Raw genomic sequence first — 15,435 nt, 5'->3', positions numbered from 1 at the left:
ACATGACCCAACGCACCGAAGCAAATGAACAAGCGTCTATTTTTTTTTGTCCGATTTTCGTCCAAATTTGAAATGTGTTTGCGTCGAAATGACACGGGCAGGATGCGTGCCCCTGTCTTTCCCTGACCCGCTCGTCGGCGACACAGATGCCCCTTGTTCTATTACCCTCCCCTACCCCACTCCCCCCCCCCCACACACATACACAATAGCTGCCACCGCCCATTTTCCCGGCCACCTCACTGTCCAGCCCGCCCGCTCCGCAAGCACGACCACCAGATTTGTGCCTCTCTTGCTCGGGCGCAGGCGGGCAACCACTAGAACTTCGGCGACACAATTTGGCGCATCCGAGCGGCTTGCCATGGATTGGTCGGGTACCGCACCGCACCGCCAAGGCAATCCTCCGCGGCGCATGCAAGTACTGACTCCGCCTCTAGCTGCTCAAATCTATCCTGACGGCGGTTTGCCGGCAAAGACGAGCCCGACCATCGCCCAGGCTCGTCGCTGGCCCGGTGGCTCGCCGACTCATCGTTGGAGGTCGTAAAGTGCGACGACTGCCCGCGAAAGGTTGTGCGTTGCGTTTTTGCCATGCCGGAACATCCCGGATGGGTGTTCTTCAAGTGCAAAAAAAAGGGGTATGTGTTTCTTTTGATTCGGATGTTCACCGGATCAATGCAAATTCGGTAACTCATTGTTTGCCAATTTTGTGTGTAGGATGGATGCAAGTTTTAGTATTGGGAAGAAGAATACATCGATCTATTGATAGAACGAAATTTAATAGATGCTCAAGCACTCTTCGCTAGAATAGAGACTACGTATGAGATTAGATGTGAAGCAACATCTGCTTCTTTAGAACCGAAGAAGAAGGAAGTGTGCAAGTTCAAGAAGTCGCAGGTCAACAATGAAGACATGAAGAAGATATTAATCCAACTAGTCGAAGCAGTTATGAAAGTTGAATATCTTTCAAAAGTTTCTAATTGTGGGTTTTTTTTCTTGTTATTCTAGCAAAGAATTGGTGAATCATGTACTACAATATATCAAAACGTCGTTTGTGAAATAAAAGAAATGTGTTTTCGGCGGTTAAGAAAATGTGCACACAAGCACTACGGCCGATAGTGACGGACCAGATGCGGCCGCGCATTAGGCGCACTGCTAGCGCACCTAGAAAAACAGCCTGACGCCGCCCCATTTCCCTACCAAACGAATAAAATCCGGACGTTTCGTTTCGGGTCTTGGAGTTGGCCTGACCGCTGCGTGCCCTGCTCCCTTCACTTCCACCGCCTATCCTACCTCCCGTCGGTTCCTTTCCGGCGAGCTGTGCTCTGTTGCATGCGCGAGGTCAGCAAGGTCTCATGCATGATGGTTCATGCAGGGCACTAAAGCGAGTAATTATTAACTGGATCAGCAGACCCCGGCCGGAACGAAAAAAGCGCACTAAAGCGAGTCGGTGGATGTGGATGCATGGAGCCCGCCCGTGACGACCTTCATCGCCGGCGATGAGGTGTCGCCGTGTCAGGCTCAGGCAGGCAGCAAAGTGGATCCATCCAGCTGCTGCTGGCTGCCTCTCGCTGTCCAGCTGCTCGTCTGGTCGCCACGTACAGTATGTACACGCAGTGCCAATCCACTCCAGCCTGTGATGTTGGTCTACTTTTTCTCGAGACCGTACGATGGTACACGCGGCTTCCAAGCGTTGGATCCAACGACGAATGTGAAGAGGTACAAGACGAATATATGCGTTCCGGAGTACTAGCTAGTCTAGTTGGGGTGGTTGATCGGTGAGCCGAATTTCCCACCCCCCACCAACCAACCAACCAATGCCCACATTCGTACAATAGTAACCTGGAACAGAAGGGAGGTGAGTACACACGAGACGGGACACGGGAGTGTTGCTTGCTTACTGGCAAGCATCGATCTCACTAATTAATCATCGCAGGGCCGATTAATTAGTCAAGAAAGTTTTGCTCATCGCGTGAATGCTACGCTGACGCTCGCGTCTCGGCCAAAAAGAAACAAGTCTGTATCGCGTGATCAAGGCCGTGCCAATCAGGCATCAAGAGAGCCCAACCCTAGCCGCCCCCCGTCACCCTCCTCTCTCGCTCGCTTTCTTCTCAACGCTCCCGGAGCCCGTGTGGCGCCCGTGAAGGGGGCGGCGGCCGACGATCTCATTGGCCATTGATGGGGGATCCTCTCTGGGGAGGCGGGTGGTGTCCGCTAGACCACCACCGAGCGCGGGCAGCCACGGTGGACTTTCCTGGTCGGGTGGCGGCGCTCACCTCCATGGCAAGAGGGTCAGTGCCGATTGGTCTCCAGCGTGCTCTCAAGCGATGGTTGGTGGTGGTGGTCATGGATTCGATCCATGTTCAGATCAGTCGCGGTGTGGCCCTTGGCCAGCCGGCGACGCGTGGAAGGGTCAGTGCAAGGCGGCTGAAGGTCCTCTACCGGAGTTCCAGCGGCTGCGTGCGTCTTCACGGCGTGGCTCCACGCCAATCCAGTCAACTGCGGAGTCGGGGTGGTGGCGCAAATGCCGATGAAACCCGTGGCGACTTCGGTCATGCATGGTAGACAATGGCAGCGTTTTTTACGTCATTTCCTTGTGGACACATCATTATTCCATTCTGCATCACCCCGCTCGGGCTGTTCCAGGGGTAGCCCTATATCCGGGTCTCCGGGATTTGATGATGTCGGCTCCTTAGGTGTCGTTTTCCCTCCGAGGGGCGTTGTTCTGGAGCAGGCGCTGGCTGGAGGAGCCAATAGGTGGTGCGGTGTTGCATTTGCCGCATTAACGACGATGTGGCACAACGAAGTCTTGGCGGCAGATGCGCGTAGGGTGGTGACGTTGTTTGGCATCGTCGGCTGTTCGACCTTTTGATCCCTTCTAAAGATGAGACGATGGGAGATGGCGGCGGCGGATTTTAGAGCGTGTGTGCATGCGGTGAGTGGGGAGAGACAATAGAGCCTGTTTGTGCTCTCTGCTCGCCGCGGGGCGGATGATGTGTGTTGGTGCGATGTCAGGCACGTCATGAAGCTTTGTAGGTCACTGTAGCGACGGAGGATCGGCAGAAAAAGGTAGCTTTGGATTGATCCGTGTAACTTTTTTTGTCATGTTGAGTAATAATTTAATAAAGACGAGTGTACGGTTGGTTGCATGCATGCATGCAGATACGTACAGGTGTTTTGGAAAGAAAAATCTGTCATGTGACATGACCATGAGTATCCATATCTTGCAGTGTAAATGCAAAAAAACTTAAGCGAATGATTATGCTGGCGGCATCCTCCTGGTTGTTGGCGTCGCCCCACGCGTTCACGTCCACAAGGGAAGGGAGCCAGACAACGCCGGCGACGACCAAGAAGACCCACCCCTGCTACTCCTACTCCTACTCCTGACTGACAGAATTCTTCGTCTTCTTCCTCCTCCCCTCCCCTTCCCTTCCCACTTGCGCGGCAGGGCAGGGCCAGGTCTAGGGGCATCCATCCCCCCTTGCCCCTCCACCTCCACCTCCTCCTCCTCGTCCCTTACCTCACTAGGTGAGCGACACCAGCCGTCCTGTCCAGGGCCTCCATCCCTCCCAACCCAGCTTTGACCGGGCTGCTCCCTTCCATTCCCTTCCCTTTCCCTCCGCCGTCAGTCCGGTCCACCGTCCCCTCCCCCGCCTTCCGCGTGCGCGCGCCCGTGCGCCTATCATCACCCTCCTCGCCCCCCTTTCCCCGTCGCTTCCCTTCCTGCCCGGATCGGACCCACGGCCCCGAGGAATCGTGCTGCTGCTCGGGTTTCGCCTCGTCGCGGGCAACCGCACCGCTCCCAAGGTTCGTCGCCGCAACTCATCCTCTCTACTCACTACCCCCGCCTCCGCTCCGCTCTGCCATCCTTCCATGGTCTGAGATCGGCCCCGGTTCGGTTCGGCAGGAGATTGATTACCTAGCAGAGAGGCTCCATCAATTGGATCATCGCGGCCGCTCGCCGGCCTACAGATTCAATTCTCACGCGTGCCGCCTGCGCGTGTGTTTAGCTTACTTCAATTCGGTGTGAAATCAAGGTTTCACCTTCTAGTACTAGCACTAGTAAGATGGCGTGATGAGCTCGGGATGGCAGTGCAGACTCCTTCTTCCATGCCAAGAATTCAGATTTGTTCAACTACGACTACTTGTCATTCATCTGTGCCAGTTCTTGTATGCTCCCGCACGTACGGTTTCGTTTGCTGAATTTACACAAGCAAGCCACGCTGAGAATTCTTGCTACTGTATTGCTAATTCCGTCCGTGTATCCTTACTGAATCCTTACACTGAATCTGGAAGAAACACTGCCTGAAGAAAACAGAGCATTTTTCAGTTCAGAATTCTGTATCCCGTCTTGCCTGCCTGACAGAACAACATGCTTTCCGAAATCTTACTCATCATCCTTTCCCAAACCTGAATTTTCAGATTTGTGTTCGTCATGTTTCAAGCAAAGCATCAAATGATGTTCCCCTGACTAACTGACTGAATCGCCACCGCATTCCATCACAGCAGCAGCGGCGATGAGGTGCCTGCCGTTCCTGCACGGGGACGGCAAGTCAAGGGACGACGACCAGCGCACGGGCCCCAGCGCCGCCATGTCGGCCTCCGTGCGCTCCTTCAGCACCGAATCCACGGAGCGCGGCGGCGACCCGCGCTCCGGCTCCGACCTCAACTCCATCAACGTCTCCGACATGAGCGCCGAGTCCATCCGCCGGACGCAGTACCCCAGCTTCACCGACCGCCCCGCCAACCTCCGGGTCTTCACCTTCCCCGAGCTCAAGGCCGCCACCCGCAACTTCAGCCGCTCCCTCATGGTCGGCGAGGGCGGCTTCGGCTGCGTCTACCGGGGGGTCATCAAGGGCTCCGACGACCCCACCGAGCGCGTCGAGATCGCCGTCAAGCAGCTGAACCGCAAGGGGGTCCAGGCAAGTTCTCTCTCACTGCCCTGTAATTCCTGACAGTCAGATAGCAGATACACACTGTATATATGTCTTACAATCCACTTTTATGCATTACCAAGAGGAATTATAACTCATTCATCGCAACAAATATAATTTGGACTTAAGTTCTGCATCTTTAGACTTGAGATCTTGAAACCAATCCAGGATTCCTGAACTAATTGCTTCTTATGGGAAGAATCCATTCAGTAGGCCCTGGTTGCTTCGGGAAATGCGGTGTAGTTTATACTTGTGAAATTCCTTGCATCACATTCCATGTAGTATTATACAGCATGTTGTTCTAGTCTAGCCTAGGGTATAGTGAGTCAACCAGTGCCAGCATACAGGAACAACAACAACAACTAAACTGAAGTTGTAAACAAAGCGTAGCAGTACTCGAGCAAACCACGGAGCATATTATACTAGCATTTCAGTTCCACTTGCTTGATGAGTCCCTCTTAAGACACTTGCACTGTAATCTAGCTTGAGTCACTAGTTTGTGGTTCCTAATATATTATTATTCATCTTTCTTCAGGGGCAGAAGGAATGGTTAACAGAAATGAACGTGCTTGGGATTGTTGAGCACCCAAACCTTGTCAAACTAATAGGTTACTGCGCGGACGACGATGAGCGGGGAATGCAGCGGCTTCTGGTATACGAATACATGCCCAACGGAAGCGTGGATGACCACTTGGCAAGTAGGTCAACTTCAACTCTGTCATGGCCAATGAGATTGAAAGTGGCTCTCGATGCTGCCCGTGGGCTGAAGTATCTGCATGAGGAGATGGACTTTCAGGTAATTCATTTGCTTTAGGCTGATCAATACAAAAACTAACTGAATGTGAAACATTTGTCTGGTATCAACATCACTGCTTGATTACATTCAGCAAAATAAGGAACACATGCAGTACAGAAAGTCGCACTCTGTTTACCTGTTTCAATATGCATGCAGGTTATTTTCCGAGACCTGAAAACATCTAACATTCTATTAGATGAGAACTGGAATGCAAAGTTATCGGACTTTGGGTTGGCTAGGCATGGACCACAAGAAGGGCTATCCCATGTCTCCACAGCGGTACGCACATCTACGGACCTAGAATTATTTTACACTAATGTGCTCTGACAGCATTCTGTTACATAGTCTTTACAATTATCGGTCTTGCAAAATGTATGATGTTCTAAAGATGTGGGTACTCATGGTGCCAAGATGTTTCTTTTCTATAACACGGTTCCCTTTTGATAGCAATGAAGTTGGAATTGGAAAATGGATACCCAGTTGCTCCACCTCAAATGGTATAATTGTTTCGGTGTATGCCATTGATACTTAAATGTGTACCTTTAGTTTCTGAAGTTCTCAACAATCAACTTCTTAAATTTTCAAGAATTACAACTGAAGTCCTAGAAAAGAGTGAATACTTCAGCTTGAATAAGCATCAATGACAGCTACAGCCGTAGCAGCTTCAGAATGCACCTCTCTTTTTTCATACAAAGCCTGAAAGCCAGCTATATCTACAAGTGACAAGAGTAGTGATTTTGTGAGCTTAAGCTGGAAATTTTGGCAAAGAATCTGCTGGACATATATTACCATATCTTAATTGAGCTATTATTTTGTTAGTTGGGTATAGAGTACAGAACCCTGGTTTCATTAAAAAAATGTATTTTGCACAAAAGACAACCATGTCATTTCTTTTTATGACAGATGGGTCCCACTGTGTGAGGCTAAGCAAGAGTAGCTCTGTGCGCGCTGCCACCTGGAGCTCCCCTAAAGTGCTTGCTTTAGCCCCCTTTAGAAGTATGAGAAGATTCTCCATGTACTAGTTTTATGGAGTTTGTTATCTTGTTGCCACTTTGTTTAGTTCCTAGTACAACTTTGAACTATAAGTGGAAAATGGTATAAGGGATAACTTTTCCTAAAACATGGTTCCTTTTTAATGAAGTTGGAAAATGGATACCCAGTTGCTCCACCTCAAATGGTATAATTGTTTCGGTGCATGCTATTGATGCTTAAGTGTGCGTGTTTTAGTTTCTGAAGTGCTCAACAATCATATTCTTAATTTTTTGAAAATTTCAACTGAAGTCCTGGAAAGGAGTGAGTACTTCAGTTTGAAGCGTTAGTCAGAGCTATATATGTTTCTTCTAGCAGCTTCACAGTGCAGCACTAGCCAAAATGATGTCCATTAAAGAAATCACATCTCTCTTCTTCAGATAAAGCTAACTGCGTCTACAAGTAACAAGAGTTCGGTTTAAAAGTATTCATCCTAACTACCATAACAACTACAGTAGGGTGATATGCATGCTTTCCTGCGCCACAATTTGGCAAACAACTTGCTGGTATTTTGTTAGGAAGACATTAGTTTGGTTATACCCTGCTTTCCTGTGTGCATCAAGAGATGCAGAGGCCGGGGGTACGCCTCCTTTTCGAAAAGAAAAAAATTAGTTTGGTTATACCCTGCTTTCATTAGTAATACATTTTGCACAAAAGAAAATCATATTATTTCTTTTTATGATACACTATGTGAGCCTAAGCAATAGCTACATACGCATTGCTACCTGGAGCCCCCCTAAAGTGCTTGCTTTAGCTCCCTTTAGAAACTGTAGGAGATTCTCCATGTACTAGTTTTGTGAAGTTTGTTCTCTTATTGCCAGTTTGTTTAGTTCAGAACAACTTGAACTTGATACATCTTTGATCGTCCATCTAAACTAACATATCAAATACTCATGGTTCCACAGGTTGTTGGAACTCTAGGATACGCCGCGCCGGAGTACATGCAAACCGGGCGCCTCACCGCAAAAAGTGACATATGGGGCTACGGCGTGCTCCTCTACGAGCTTATCACCGGCCGCCGTCCCATCGACCGGAACCGCCCAAAGGGCGAGCAGAAGCTCCTGGACTGGGTGAAACCGTACATCTCTGACATCAAGCGGTTCCCCATCATCGTCGACCCGCGGCTCGAGGGACACTACAACCTCAAGTCCATGACGAGGCTGGCCGGCGTGGCGAACCGCTGCCTCCTCCGGCTACCCAAGTCGCGCCCGAAGATGAGCGAGGTGTATGAAATGGTGCAGAAGATCGTCGACAGCGTCGAGATCGGCCCGCCGGAGCCTCCACTGCATTACCATGGCTCGGTGTCCGGACTGGGAGCGAAGCGGACCAAGAAAGGGTCATTGAAGAGGAGGCTTCAGGAATTCAAGTTCGGTTGCCGCCAGATCGTGTGGCGGGGTTGGAAACCTGAGATCATTAAGACCTGCTGAAATGGATGCCACCCCTCCTGCCTGTGACTGTAAGTATAGCTGTTCATAGAGATATAAAGTTCGTAACGGGTGCGCGGTTTGCGCTGCAGCGTGTAACTTTTTTGGTCCTGTAGATTTATGCTTGAGCCGTCTTGTGTTTGTGTATTACTCTGGTCTGAGCTGCAAGGTTGTGAATCAGTAGGTCGTTTGTGATTTTGGTCCAGTTTGAGCCTTCCATCTTGTGAACTCTTCTTTCTAGCAGAGTACTAATCTTGTTTGTGCACAACTCAAAAACTGTCTTTCTTTTCTTTTCTTAAGAACTCAAAAACTGTCATTTTTCATGTGGAAAGGGTTGTATGCAGGGAATGATTCGGATTCAAGCAAAGATGTGACCTGAACCTAGTGGATTTCTGCCCACCAATAGGAGGATGCGCCTTATCTCGAGTTGGGCTGCTGAATGATCTGAATATCTGATGCTGGGTGGTACAGCTACATTCCTGCCGGCCATCCTTTTTGCTCAGATAAGACCCAGACCCAGATGCTCACATCAGAAAGAGACCGCTTTGTACAACTGGGAGAATTTCTTGGTGCTAGCACATACATAGGGGAGGCTACAGGTCAGCTCGACTTTTCCATCGGACTGTCTACATGATTGATCATTTGTTACCAGAGAACAGATGATGATAAAAATCTCCACCGCAAATAATCCAGCAAAGATCATGCCGATACCGAAATTTCGCCAGAGGAAAATGAGTTCCTGGTGCCGGTCTCATTCTGCTGTTCCCTTGTTGCTGTAGATTGTACTGCACTGTTGGCTGGAACCAAAGAAATTCTGTTACTTTCTGCACAGTGAACACTTTCCATTCCATCATCAGAACATCTCCATCCTCCCCCAACTTTTCTCCGGCGACATGGTGCATATGGGTGGAGCAGAATTGGAGGCAGATCTTCCTGTGGTGGGCAGCAACTGTGGGGCTCCTTTCGGCTTCGACGAATCGGACCGGTCGGTCGTCCGATTCGCCTGTCGACGAAGAATCGACTTGGCCCCCAGGAACCCTGCCTTTCTCCCCCCTCGTTGTGGATGCAGAGAAGAGGAGGGGAGGTGAGGTCCATCTCATCTCACTCTCATCTTCCGACATCTCATATGCCTGCCCTGTCAAGGCCATCACCATTCCTGGTGCCCATCATCTTCAGAGATTAGCACATGGTTTGTGTGACGCTGGTGCATCATCTTCAGAAAAACCAGGTGCAGGGTATGTGTGACATGTGGAGCAGATGGTGAGCTGCCGGACCTGCCACATGGTTTGCCATTTGCAGCCGCTGCTTTGTGCCAGTCGCCACCGATGGCGAGGGCTACCTGCCGAGAAATCCGGCAGCATTCATGCAGTTCCTTTCCTCACTAGTTTATGGCTTTTCTCCCTTCGCAGAAAGTTTCAGAGTTAAAAACCGTCCAGAGGTCACCAAAATTGTTAGGTTCTGAAGAAAGGTGGAAAATTTCGGTTCTCGGTCCAATCGCCGCCGCGCCGTCCCCCAACGCCGGCCGTTCCTCCTCCTCCTCCTCGTCGCCGTCATCAGCTTTGGATGTTTCTTCATGTAATTAGTGCTATATATAATTTTTCTTTTCCTCCTTTTTTTCATTCTGAACAGAAAACACGTCACATTGACATGAACAATGAGGCCCCTCTCACCGAGCATTTAGGAACGGGACGGGTGATGACTGATGCCGGCCGTGTCGGATCCAAGTCACCCTGACTAAGATCGGTCGCTGTGTGACCCTACGTTCATTAATTAATTAGCTTCATTATGAATTTTTCTTTTCCATCTGCTTTCTTTTCGTGGCCTAACAATCGGTCTCCATCGTGGGACAGTACAAGATTCGGTTATGCGGTTCGAACTGAATTTGTTATTTTTTGAAAGAGCAGAAGCACTTGCTTGCTCGTGCATGTGTGTGGCCAGCAATAGGAAAATAAAAAACCGTGTGATTCTTGTGCCACGTATGAAATGATCACGGAGGTCTCGCTTTCAGATCTTACGACCAGAGCGGCGCACGCAAAAATTATTGAATGTTGCTTCGGTATCCGTCTCCCATGACCAAAAATTATTGGATGTTGCTTCGGTATTCGTCTCCCATGACCGGTGACGAACGACGGAAAGAGATGCCTAAATGATGAACGGAAAAGAAAGTATATGGATAGGTAAGGATGACGGCGGTGTCCCGCAAGCATTTGTAGAGAAGAAACAAAAAAAAAAACCTTCCCATCCTCAAGAAGCCGTTTACTAGTATGTATAGGCGATAGGAGCATCTGCATCGTTTGGTGTTAAGCAGAAGCTATATGTGTGATGGTCTATTCGAAACCGAAGCCGAAAGGCGCATATGAAAGAGGGTAGAAGCTTATATGTTACAATTCTCGCTTCATCTTACTTGTACACATTCTTTTTTTAGATAAGTTACCTAACACTGTCTTACGTCTCAACTTCCATGTGCTTCCATGAATGAAATAGAAGTGAAAGAAAAAAGAGTCATTTGGAAGAGACCAAAGTGGTGTATCCACTTCTTTTTCGAGGTTCTACCACCAGTCAGACAGGGTCTGGCAATACGGGTTACACTATAGTGCTAAGCTTTTTGCCAGAAGTCTTACATCTTGTAACACTGCCACAATATTTTTCTTAGCACTTTACCCATTGTTCGACACCTTGAGATACGGATGCTCTTAGATACAACTACACGCACCAAGGACATAAGCTTATAAACTCGGCCCCTCCATCCACCCATAACAGAGCTAATATTTTCAAAGAGTAATAAACCAAGAAAGCAAAAAATTCAACCAGTTCCATCAGTTCTATTGCGAATTTGCCGGTTACTCTTCGGCTCCTTGAAAAGAGATATGACAAAATAAAGAATAAAATAGAAAGTATACTACATAACTAAGGAAGACGGCGATGGGCCACAAGCAAGCATTCGTGGTGGAGAAAAACATCATGTCTTCAAGAAGTCATCTAGTATGGGTGATAAGAGTGTCCACATCGCTAGGTGTTAAGCAGAAGCAAAATGTGAGGTTGTCTATCATAGCACATACTATTCAGTATTAGATAAATTACTGAACAATGTCTTACGTGTCAACTACTATGTGCTTCCGAAGATGGAATAGAAGTAACATACGAGTTATAAGGCAGCGAACAAATTGACGTGTCCACTTCTACCTTTCCAGTGGGCTCACCTCATATTTCTAACATACAGGTTTTCTGCCATTTTTCCTTATTGCTTTATCCTCTATTTAGCATTGAGATATAGATGATCCTAGATACGACGACGCACACCAAGGTTATAGCCGCGGCCCCTCTGTCCACATAATCGAGTTCATTATTATTATTTTTAAAAAGAGAGCAGAAAGCCAAGAAAGTAAAACAATTCAACCAGTAATCCATTGTTTTACAAGTTCATGGTGTCAGTCACTCTGAACCTCCTTAAAAAGATTATCATCTTTTCACCCTAAAGTTTAAAATTCGACATCAACCTTCAGTCTAGGTAAAAAAAACAAGAGAAATTCGGGGATGTTCATATATATATATATATATATATATATATATATATATATATATATATATAGTCGGCAATAAGAAAATAAAAACCACACCATTCTTGTGCCACATATGAAACAGTCATGGAGGTTTCACTTTTGGATGTACAACCTCAAAGCTGCTCACGCGAAAATCATTTAATGTTGCTTCGATATCCGTGTCCCATGACCGATGATGAACGATGAAAAGGGATGCCTAAATGATGAGCGAAAAAGGAGGTATAATAACTAAGGAAGACGACGGTGCGCTACAAGCAAATATTCATGGAGGAGAAAAAATTTCCTGCCTCAGAGAAGCCCTCTAATATGGGAGATAAGAGTATCTGCATCACTAAGCGTTAAGCGGAAGCTAAAGGGAGAGGGCATGTCTGGTCCGGAGCCAAAGCCGAAAGGTGCGTCGGGTATATGAAAGAGAAAATAAGCTTATATGTTACTATTCTTATTTCATCCTAACACACACAGTTTATTTTAACAGTCTCTTACTCTCAACTTCCATGTGCTTCCAAGGATGGAATAGAAGCAACAAAAGAGGGGGAAGAGGGCAAATTGATGTGCCCATTTCCTCTGCACGTTTTTTGTTTACTGTTTGTTTTTGACCATATGGGTTATAAATGCTCTAAACTCTACTTTAGCGCTAAGATTATCACCGTTATTTTTTCTTAACATCGAATCTCGTAGCATTTGCCACTAACCTTTTTTTTCTCCCACTTCATCTTTTGTTTAGCACCTTGAGATGCAGACGCTCCTAGATGCGACAACACACGCCAAAGGCCATAAAATCGCGACCCCTTGTCTGCCCATAATCGAATTTTTCAAAACACGAAAAGCCAATAAAGTAAAATATCAATGAGCAAACCCATTATTTTTGTGAGTTTATTATGGTGTCGGTCACTCTCTGGCTCCTTATAAAGATTATCATCTTTGCACCCTAAAGTTTAAAATTCGACATCGACCTCTAGTCTAGGTAAAAATAATAAACAAGAGAAATTCAGGGTCGTTTGGCTTTTGTGGACATTGAGTGTTGCTTCGGTATTCATTTTCCATGCCGGGTGACGAACGATGGAAAGGGATGCCTAAATGATGAATGGAAAAGGAAATATAATACATAGAAGTAAGGAAGACGGCGGTGCGCCGCAAGCTAAGTATTTGTGGAGGAGAAAAACTTCCTGCCTTCGAGAAACCGTCTTACATACTCAAGCGGGATAAGAACATCCACATTACTAGGCGTTAAGCGAAAGCTCAAGGTGAATGGGTCTATCCAATCCTGAATTGAAGCGGAAAGGCGTGTGAGGTATAGGAAAGAGGAAAGAAGCGTATGTGTTACTATTATCACTTCATCCTAACACGTACAATTCTATTTTTAGATAAAAGTACCTAACAATGTCTTACGTCTCAACTTTTATGCCCTTCCAAAGATGGAATATAGGTAACATAAGACGGAAAGAGGGCAAACTGATGTGCCCGCTTCGTCGGTGGGGTGTTCGTTTACCGTATGTTTTTAACCACACGTGTTATAGGTGCTCTAAGCCTTACTTCGGCACTTATCACCTATATTACCATCGCATCTCGAAGTATTCCCTTGTCGCTAACCCTTTTGTACCACGTCGTCCTTAGTTTAGCGCCTTGAGATGCGGATGCTCCTGGACGCGACGACACGCGCCAAGGGCCATAAAACCGTGACCCCTTGTCCCCTAGAATAATTTTTTTGTCAAAGCACGAAAAGCTAGGAAAGTGAAATACCAAGGAATAACCCATTGTTTTATGAGTTTATTATATGGTGGCCCCAGTCACTCTCGACCTCCTTGAAAAGATTATTATCATCTTTTCACCTAGAGTTTAAAATCCGGCATCCACATAGAATCAGAGTTTTTTCGAAGCGCAAAAAGCCAAGAAAGTGAAACACCGACGAGCAAACCCATTCGTTTCGTGCGCTTATTATGGTGCGGGTCACTCTCGACCTCCTTAAAAAGATCATCATCTTTTCACCCTAAAGTTTAAATTCCACATCGACCTCAAGTTTTCTATAGTCTGGTCTATAAGTAATAATAAAAATAATAAACAGGAGAAATTCCGGGGGGCGGGGCCGCTTGGCTTTTAGCCACCGGCTGCGGCCAGCGGCGTACGTACGGGTCGGGAGAAAAGATGCCATTCCCGATGGCAGGCCCCCGGGCTGGCCGCATCCAGGGGCGCGTAGGGGGTACGATCCGCGGGGCCCGCCCGCCCGCGGGCGGGCTGACGGCCGTCAGATGCCGCGCAGAGCGCCGGGATAGATTCCCCTCGGAATCCGCGCGCTGCTCAGATGGGCCTGTGACGTCAACGCCCGCTGGCTCCCCCTGCCCCCGGGCGGGCCCCGGCCCGCTGACGCGATTCCACTGGTCGACGGATGCCTCGATGGGACGGACTCTCCCTCCTCCTCTGCGACTCCCACCCTGCGCTTCCCTGGAATTTGTCTCCGGTCCTGTATATGTACGACCGATAGGTGCGGTTCAATTCGAACGTTGTTTGGTACCACCACTAGTAGAGCTTCATGCGTACACGTGTTAAACTTGGTTGATGGCGAGCATTATTGTATCCTGTTGGTACATAGGCTTTCCTTTGACAAGCAATGTGCCCAAGTTCATGTCAAACAAAAAAATGTGCAAGTTGGCGTTTTTTTTTTCATTCTCTTGATACCAACCAAGAGACCCTCTCGCTTGTGACAAGAATGGATGAGACATGATCGATGGATAAATGGCGACGATTCTGATCGCTTCTTACAAGGCCTAGGTGAAACCGACCTTGCCTACAAATATAACAATCTGGACACTTTCGGTCGGTCGGGTGCTAGCCTAGATGTGTGGCGTTATCGTCTTTTCGTGGGTGTGGCACATACCTTAGATCGGAGGGGCCGATCGATTTTGTTTTTTTAGCATTCAATCATGTTTTTTGCCACACACTTTCTTGAACTTTTCCAAATGCTTCATTGTTAAATGAGTATCCAAATAGTTCTTTCAATAAATAAACGCAGTGGCGTGCAAGTATTTGTATCATGCATGTATAAGCAATAGTACAATCATTAACATTGTCATAAATACAACCGTACCCTTCAAGCAACTCATTGTCCCTACAACGAGAACCGACTAGACGAATCGCGAAGAATCAAAAGCATACATACTTCTTGACAGCACTTGGCCAACTAATAGTAGCGCGCCAACCATGGATCCATTCGACTTTTCTCAGTTATCGACACCTTGTTATAACCAGCTCCAGCGCAAAACCGGTGTGTGCTTTTTACAAAGGACCGATCCCCTGACGCCAAATCTCATTTCCCCGCAACAAATAAATGAAAAAGAAAGCATGACAATCAATGACGTCATCGTGGCGCTAATCCTTCTTCCTTGCGCTCAACATGTAAACACAAACCGGAGCGTTCGAGCCATATCAACCACGTCACCGTCAACATCGCACACCCTTATTCTACGTCTCCAACAGAAGGGCACAAACCCAATGGGTAACAAACAAACCGAAAGGGCCGCCGCGCGGTACGTCGTGTTGTGTCGTGTCGCCATCGGCCGGGCGCAGCCCGTCTCTCAATAAAGGAGGCTACACCATTGTTGTTACCCCCCACCAGTCTATTCCAAACACGGTCATATCTGGCGGGTTTTTTAAGTTTCAAAAAGCCACCACCATACCATGTGTTCTTCTCCCTTGTGACAAGG

At 47.7% G+C, this 15,435-nt stretch overlaps 1 protein-coding gene across 9 annotated transcripts; it reads left to right on the top strand.

The window, feature by feature from the left end:
- The first annotated feature begins 3,337 nt into the window (after positions 1 to 3,337).
- LOC125515484 (serine/threonine-protein kinase PCRK1) lies at positions 3,338 to 10,575 on the top strand. Of its 9 annotated transcripts, none has more exons than XR_015609052.1 (7): positions 3,815 to 4,178; positions 4,501 to 4,916; positions 5,464 to 5,724; positions 5,881 to 6,003; positions 7,659 to 8,209; positions 8,522 to 9,412; positions 9,587 to 10,575. XR_015609052.1 is itself a non-coding variant. In XM_087529043.1 (6 exons), the coding sequence occupies exons 1-5, from the start codon at positions 4,070 to 4,072 to the stop codon at positions 8,178 to 8,180; spliced, it is 1,431 nt and encodes a 476-aa protein (XP_087385169.1). In that variant the 5' UTR covers positions 3,815 to 4,069; the 3' UTR covers positions 8,181 to 8,209; positions 8,522 to 10,575. The 9 variants fall into 9 exon arrangements, 7 of the variants coding, with proteins under 7 accessions (XP_048536919.2, XP_048536918.2, XP_048536917.2 ...); XR_015609051.1 differs by having other exon boundaries at positions 8,522 to 9,437; XM_087529043.1 differs by having other exon boundaries at positions 8,522 to 10,575.
- Positions 10,576 to 15,435: the final 4,860 nt, after the last annotated feature.

The sequence above is a fragment of the Triticum urartu genome, chromosome 6A (genome assembly GCF_056163025.1).
Source record: "Triticum urartu cultivar PI428250 chromosome 6A, HENAU_Tu73, whole genome shotgun sequence".
In the NCBI taxonomy this organism is placed as follows: Eukaryota; Viridiplantae; Streptophyta; class Magnoliopsida; order Poales; family Poaceae; genus Triticum; species Triticum urartu.
This window is presented reverse-complemented; position numbering and strand designations above follow the sequence as displayed.

Coding starts and splice junctions, on each gene's coding strand:
- LOC125515484 (XM_087529043.1), top strand. CDS start 4,070: ATGAGCTCGGGATGGCAGTGCAGACTCCTTCTTCCATGCCAAGAATTC. Junction 4,179..4,500: donor GTTCTTGTATGCTCCCGCAC/GTACGGTTTCGT, acceptor ATTCCATCACAG/CAGCAGCGGCGATGAGGTGC. Junction 4,917..5,463: donor TGAACCGCAAGGGGGTCCAG/GCAAGTTCTCTC, acceptor ATCTTTCTTCAG/GGGCAGAAGGAATGGTTAAC.